Below are 8,108 nucleotides of genomic sequence, written 5' to 3'. Positions count from 1 at the left end.
ATACATATATCTATATTCATATATACATATAAGTATTTTATATACATGTATATATACATATAAATATTTACATATATACATATAAATATGTACATACATACATACATCTATATACTGTATGTATACATATATCTATACTTATATATACATATGTTTATATTCATACAAATATGTACAAATATACATACATATATATATATACATGTATAATGAAGTATATAATAGTTATATCTAAAGGTTGCTCACAATAGAACAAACTCATCCAAACTATTGCAAGTGTCCACCCGCCTTCGCTCATGTTTCCTCTTGATATAAGTGAAGTTGCTGGTGCTCGTCTCTTCCTCCTCCTCCTCCTCCTCCCGGTCTCGACTATGACCTTCTGTGAATACAAACATGGGGTACGTCTCTGCAGCTGCGCAGACGGCCTGAGGGAGAGAAAAAAAAACAAAGTAACGGAAGCATCTCGCTGATTGGATGTTGCCTACCTGGGTGACAAGTGTGCACAGCGTTTCAAAGTCCCTCCGGCCTTTGGCATAGAACCCTACGGTGCAGCTGGGATCCATGCGGGAGAAAGGCATTTTCCTCGGATGTTTACAGTGAAATGACTGCAAGGTGTGGAGATCAGATTCAAAGGTGACAATCAGAAGCTACTAGAAGCTAGAAACAGATGGTTTGACAAAAACAGTGTATCTTTGAGTCAAACTAAAACAATGTTATTTGGTAACAGTAGAAGGAAAAGTCAAACACAAATACGAATAGACGGAGTAGACATTGAAAGGGTAAAAGAAAACTCATTTTGGGTGTAATAATAGATAATAAAATGAACTGGAAATCTCATGCAAAAAATACACAACATAAAGTAGCAAGAAACACACAAATAATGTATAAAACTAAATATGTTCTGGACCAACGTTCCCTCCAAGGTGCAAATGTGCACTGCTCACACGTTACAAATCTATGCCGCGCACAAATTAAAATCCACTATGAAGTGTAAACAAAATGAACAAAAAATATTTGTTCTGTTAGACAGTGTTTTTCAACCACTGTGCCGCGGCACACTAGTGCAGTGTTTCTCAACCACTGTGCCGCGGCACACTTGTGTGCCGTTAGATACAGTCTGGTGTGCCGTGGGAGATGATCTAATTTCACCTATTTGGGTTAAAAATATTTTTTGCAAACCAGTAATTATAGTCTGCAAAGTATGTGTTATGGTTGAGTGTCGGTGCTGTCTACAGCGCGGCAGAGTAACTATGTCATACTCTTTCATATCTATAGGTGGCAGCAGGCAGCTAATTGCTTTGTAGATGTCGGAAACAGCGGGAGGCAGTGTGCAGGTAAAAAGGTGTCTAATGCTTAAACCAAAAATAAACAAAAGGTGAGTGCCCCTAAGAAAAGGCATTGAAGCTTAGGGAAGGCTATGCAGAACGAAACTAAAACTGAACTGGCTACTAAGTAAACAAAAACAGAATGCTGGACGACAGCAAAGACTTACTGTGGAGCAAAGATCACGTCCACAACGTACATCCCGAACATGACATGACGATCAACAATGTCCCCACAAAGAAGGATAAAAACAACTGAAATATTCTTGATTGCTAAAACAAAGCAGATGTGGGAAATAACACTCAAAGGAAGACATGAAACTGCTACAGGAAAACACCAAAAAAAGAGAAAAAAAACACCAAAATAGCAGCGCAAGACAAGAACTAAAACACTACACACAGGAAAACACCAAAAAACTCAAAATAAGTCACGGTGTGATGTGACAGGTCATGAGACAAGAGCTATAGTGATGCATGGTTGGTTATGGTTTAAATTAATATCCAACAATTGTGACAACAACTTTTTACTGTCAACTTAGTTTTGTTTTTTAATGATTTCTGCTGGTGGTGTGCCTCCGGATTTTTTCAACAGGAAAAAATGTGCCTTGGCTCAAAAAAGGTTGAAAAACACTGCACTAGTGTGCCGTGAGATATTGTCTGGTGTGCCGTGGGAAATTATGCAACTTCACCTAATTGGTCCAAAAAATATTTTTTGCAAATCAATAATTCTAATCTGCAAATAATATGCCGTGGCTTAGTGTCTGTGCTGTCTGGAGCTCGGCAGGGTAACCACGTAATACTCCATGTCAGTAGGTGGCAGTTAATTGCTTTGTAAAAGTCGGAATGTTTTCGGGTGAGACGAGGATAGTTTGTTGTGATCCCAATATGCAGACCACAGAGGGTGGCAGCGTGCAGGCAAAAAGGTATGTAATGCTTAAACCAAAAATGAACAAAAGGGAAAGGAAAAGGCAGTGGCTTTGCAAAATGAAAGTAAAACTGAACTGTCTATAAAGTAAACAGAAACAAAATGCTGGACGACAGCAAAAACTTATGGCGTCCACAAAGTACATCTGTACATGACATGACAATCAACAATGTCCACACAAAGAAGGATAGCAACAACTTAAAGAGTCTTGCTTGCTAACACAAAGCAGGTGCGGGGAATAGCGCTCAAAGGAAGACATGAATGCTACAGGAAAACACCAACAAAACAGGAAGGGCCACCAAAATAACAGCGCAAGACAAGAACTAAAGCACTACACACAGGAAAACACAAACAAACTCAAAATAAGGCACGGCGACCTGGTGGAGATTAATTTTTTAAACTTTTCTGCTGGTAGTTTGCCTCCGTCTTTTTTTATGAAAAATATGTGCCATGCCTCAAAAAAAGGTTGAAAAACACTGCTGTAGGATGTTGCAATGCAACTGTGAGTGACAGTGACGACAAGACAGATAAAACTATGTTCATCCAATTATTGTAGTGAAGTGAATTATATTTTATATAGCGCTTTTCTCTAGTGACTCAAAGCGCTTTTACATAGTGAAACCCAATATCTAAGTTACATTTAAACCAGTGTGGGTGGCACTGGGAGCAGGTGGGTAAAGTGTCTTGCCCAAGGACACAACGGCAGTGACTAGGATGGAAGCGGGGATTGAACCTGGAACCCTCAAGTTGCTGGCACGGCCACTCTACCAACCGAGCTATACCGCCCCTGTAAGGTCTGGCCAGTGGCTTTAAAGAGGACAAGAATTTCATCAATCACTTTATTGAGCAAAACTCTTTATATTCCGCCGTAACAAAACCAAAAAAATACTAAAAAAACGATATCTATAAGAAGTGGTAATTTTCTGCCGTAAAAACCAGGCCAAACCAACTATCTCCTGTCATGTGGAGCAGCCTCTTGCTCTCTCTCTCTCTCACCTGCACCAACACACATACTCATGGCACTTAGCCAGTAATGCGTTTATGGCCACACAAAAAGTCGGACAACTCTAACACTACGTAAAGTGTAAATACCAAGTCGTTACACTATGACTGCTTTTCTACTGTCATTTATTAAAGGGGAACATTATCACAATTTCAGAAGGGTTAAAACCATTAAAAATCAGTTCCCAGTGGCTTATTTTATTTTTCGAAGTTTTTTTCAAAATTTTACCCATCACGCAATATCCCTAAAAAAAGCTTCAAAGTGCCTGATTTTAACCATCGTTATTTACACCCGTCCATTTTCCTGTGACGTCACACAGTGATGCCAATACAAACAAACATGGCGGATAGAACAGCAAGTTATAGCGACATTAGCTCGGATTCAGACTCGGATTCAGACTCGGATTTCAGCGGCTTAAGCGATTCAACAGATTACGCATGTATTGAAACGGATGGTTGTAGTGTGGAGGCAGGTAGCGAAAACGAAATTGAAGAAGAAACTGAAGCTATTGAGCCATATCGGTTTAAACCGTATGCAAGCAAAACCGACGAAAACGACACGACAGCCAGCGACACGGGAGAAAGCGAGGACGAATTCGGCGATCGCCTTCTAACCAACGATTGGGATGTGTTTGTTTGGCATTAAAGGAAACTAACAACTATGAACTAGGTTTACAGCATATTAAATACATTTGGCAACAACATGCACTTTGAGAGTGCAGACAGCCCAGTTTTCATCAATTAATATATTCTGTAGACATACCCTCATCTGCTCTCTTTTCCTGAAAGCTGATCTGTCCAGTCCAGTTGGAAATGCATCTGCTTTGAGTGTCGCAGGATATCCACACATTCTTGCCATCTCTGTCGTAGCATAGCTTTCGTCGGTAAAGTGTGCGGAACAAACGTCCAATTTCTTGCCACTTTCGCATCTTTGGGCCACTGATGCAACTTGAATCCGTCCCTGTTCGTGTTGTTACACCCTCCGACAACACACCGACGAGGCATGATGTCTCCAAGGTACGGAAAACAGTCAAAAAAACGGAAAATAACAGAGCTGATTTGACTCGGTGTTTGTAATGTGTTTGAGAAAATGGCGGATAGCTTCCCGATGTGACGTCACGTTGTGACGTCATCGCTCCGAGAGCGAATAATAGAAAGGCGTTTAATTCGCCAAAATTCACCCATTTAGAGTTCGGAAATCGGTTAAAAAAATATATGGTCTTTTTTCTGCAACATCAAGGTATATATTGACGCTTACATAGGTCTGGTGATAATGTTCCCCTTTAAGAATGATACTTTATGGATATTAATCATGAAATGATGTTCCTAGATTACTGAAATGCGCATAAAAATACATATTTTAGAGACTGAAAGTTACAGGAATGTACACTTTATCCCATGCTTACATCTCATTGTGCAACATGAGAATGTTTAAAGTAGGGATGTCCGATAATGGCTTTTTGCCGATATCCGATATTTCGATATTGTCCAACTTTTTAATTACCGATACCGATATCAACCGATACCGATACGTGGAATTAACACATTATTATGCCTATTTTGGACAACCAGGTATGGTGAAGATAAGGTACATTTAAAAATAAATAAAATAAGATAAATAAATTAAAAACATTTTCTTGAATAAAAAAGAAAGTAAAACAATATAAAAACAGTTACATTGAAACTAGTAATTAACGAAAATTAGTAAAATTAACTGTTAAAGGTTAGTACTATTAGTGGACCAGCAGCACGCACAATCATGTGTGCTTACGGACTGTATCCCTGCAGACTGTAATAATCTATATTGATATATAATGTAGGAACCAGAATATTAATAACAGAAAGAAACAACCCTTTTGTGTGAATGAATGTGAATGAGTGGAGGAGGAAGGTTTTTTGGGTTGGTGCACTAATTGTAAGTGTATCTTGTGTTTTTTATGTTGATTTAATAAAAATAAAAAAAACAAACAAAAAAAAACGATACCGATAATAAAACAAACGATACCGATAATTTCCAATATTACATTTTAACGCATTTATCGGCCTAGTTTAAAGGTGTTATACGGCGTGGTCGCATGGTTATGCATGGATCGTTCTCCCAGGATGCAAACGGAAACTCGGGAGGCAAGGTGCAGGTGAGACAATGATTTATTGTCATAAATCATACAGGATATGAAACAAACAAAACAAGCGTGCCGATAGCACGGAAAGCTAAAAGAAAATATCTAGCGCGAAAGCTTAGCATAAAAACAGGCAAACAAATGGCGAAGCTTAGCTCAGGAATCAAGAAGGTAACGTCGTAACTGTTGCGTGAAAACAAACAAGACAGCCAGCCTGAGAGTGGCGAAAAAACATGACTAAATACCTTTAATCAGAGGCAGGTAGTGTTGTCCCGATACCAATATTTTAGTACCGGTACCGGTACCAAAATGTATTTCGATACTTTGTTACTTTTCTAAATAAGGGGGACCACAAAAAAATGGCATTGGTGGCTTTATTTTAACAAAAAATCTTAGGGTACATTAAACATATGTTTCTTATTGCAATTTTGTCCTTAAATAAAATAGTGAACATACTAGACAACTTGTCTTTTAGTAGTAAGTAAACAAACAAAGGCTCCTAATTTGTCTGCTGACATATGCAGTAACATATTGTGTCATTTATCATTCTATTTTGTCAAAATTATGAGGGACAAACTGTAAACATTGATTATTAATCCACTTGATCAGTTACTGTTAACACCTGCTTACTTTCTGTTTTAACATGTTCTATCTACATTTCTGTTAAAATGTAATAATCACTTATTCTTCTGTTGTTTGATACTTTACATTAGTTTTGGATGATACCACAAATGCAGGTATCGATCCGATACCAAGTAGTTACAAGATCATACATTGGTAATATTCAAAGTCCTCATGTGTCCAGGGACATATTTCCTGAGTTTATAAACATAATGTGAATTTAAAAAAAGGAAAAAAGATTTTGTAACAATTAAAATATAGATGCAATCATAGTGGTATTGACTAGATACGATATTGCACTTGGTATCATTACAGTGGATGTCGGGTGTACTGTAGATCCACCCATGGCATTTGTTTACATTCAGGGTGCTAGCTTGCTGTTAGCAGTGAGCGGTATAGCTCGGTTGGTAGAGTGGCTGTGCCAGCAACTTGAGGGTTCCAGGTTCGAACCCTACTTCCGCCCCTGCCGTTGTGTCCTCGGGCCAGACACTTTGCCCACCTGCTCCCAGTGCCACCCACACTGGTTTAAATGTAGCTTAGATATTGGGTTTCACTATGTAAAGCGCTTTGAATCACTAGAGAAAAGCGCTATATAAATATAATTCACTTCACTATTGTATATTCCTACGGTGTGTAGTGAAGCATGTTTAGCTATTCCTTGTCCTCCAGTGATAATGCTACTTGTAAGAAACTTACTTTATTTGTCGCCATGGAGGCGAGGATTAGTGATTTAGAAGTAGCTAAAGCACTGCCGACTGCGAATGGACGTTCACCGCTAGCTAGCTGGCCATGTCTTAAAGCACCTCTTCCTGAGGGCGTTTCAGTGTTATAACTTCACCTTTATCTTTAGTTTTTAAGCCAAAATGCATCCGTTCTCACTTTTCTGTCTACACACTGTCTGCTTGTAAGTACTCTGTGTGTGTGCGCTGCTGAACATGCTCCTCTGCTTGTAAAACCAACAATGTCACGACGTGACGACTCGCCGTCATGCCCGGGAACCGGTACTTTTCAAACAGAGTATAGTACCGTTTTTGATTCATTAGTACCGCGATACTATACCAGTACCGGTATACCGTACAACCCTAGAGGCTAAGACTACAACACAAACCCAGGGGTGTTCAAAACAGAACTGAGGGAGTAAAAAACAAAACAAAACATGATCCGGGCAAAAGGGGAACTAAATGTAAACTCTGAAAGGGATACACATTCTAGGACCTAGTACGACCTAGGGAAGTAGGACCTCACCCAGACATACAATACACACAGCTCATGAAAAACAAGATTTTTTTGTTATTTTTATTGTAAGTGGGGCAAATCACTAATATTAAAAAATAAACTCATGGCTGTCATTTGATTATTATAATAAGACATTGAACTTTTTATGAAGTCAGGTTTGGGACAGGTGTGCTGCAGTTTGATGTCGCTCACATGTGCTCCACACAATGCTCGGGGAGTTTTTGTGTTTACTCACAAACATGAAAGGGATTAGAGGGAGCATTGTTCTGGATCAAAAATCACTTCATATTCTCTACTGCTCACAAGTGTTACATATCTGAGTTATTGTGCAGAAACATGGGAAACAACTACAAATATGCGCTTCATTCACTAACTTTGTTACAAAAAAGATCAGTTATAATAATACATCATGTTGGATATAGAGAACATACAAACAAATGTATTGATTCACAAATAATGATGAAATATTGAAATTCAACGACTTGGTGCATTAGCAAATAGCTAAAATGATGTAAACTATAACCTGCTACCGAAGAATATACAACAATTCTTCTCAACAAAAGAGGAAAAATATAACCTTAGAGAAAATCCAATTTAAAGCATTTGTATGCACGAACAACACTTAAAACCTTTAGCATATCAATATGTGGAATTCAATTATGGAATGGATTTAAGTAAGGAAATCAGACAAAGCTCTGATATGATCTACTTTAAGAAACTGTTCAAGTGTTCACAAAGTACAAAGAAGAACAATTATTATTGAACATCTTGAACCTTTAAAAAAAATAAAAAAGAGAATCTCATTAATGTCCTCGGGGAACCATCAATTACTTAACTATTTATGAGAACTTAAATTATTGTGTATATGTTTATGTGTCTAAT

At 38.2% G+C, this 8,108-nt stretch overlaps 1 protein-coding gene across 1 annotated transcript in view; it reads right to left on the bottom strand.

The window, feature by feature from the left end:
• Positions 1–221: 221 nt before the first annotated feature.
• The window catches only part of LOC133615001 (cysteine protease atg4da-like), a 28,147-nt gene continuing 20,260 nt past the window's right edge, over positions 222–8,108 (bottom strand). The window contains exons 10-11 of the mRNA XM_061973323.2: positions 486–605; positions 222–425 (exon numbers count right to left, since the gene is read on the bottom strand). Of these exons, the coding sequence (XP_061829307.1) occupies positions 243–425; positions 486–605 (303 nt within the window). The 3' untranslated portion in view covers positions 222–242. The remainder of the gene's footprint in view (positions 426–485; positions 606–8,108) is intronic.

Source organism: Nerophis lumbriciformis, linkage group LG22 (genome assembly GCF_033978685.3).
Source record: "Nerophis lumbriciformis linkage group LG22, RoL_Nlum_v2.1, whole genome shotgun sequence".
NCBI classification, from domain to species: Eukaryota; Metazoa; Chordata; class Actinopteri; order Syngnathiformes; family Syngnathidae; genus Nerophis; species Nerophis lumbriciformis.
This window is presented reverse-complemented; position numbering and strand designations above follow the sequence as displayed.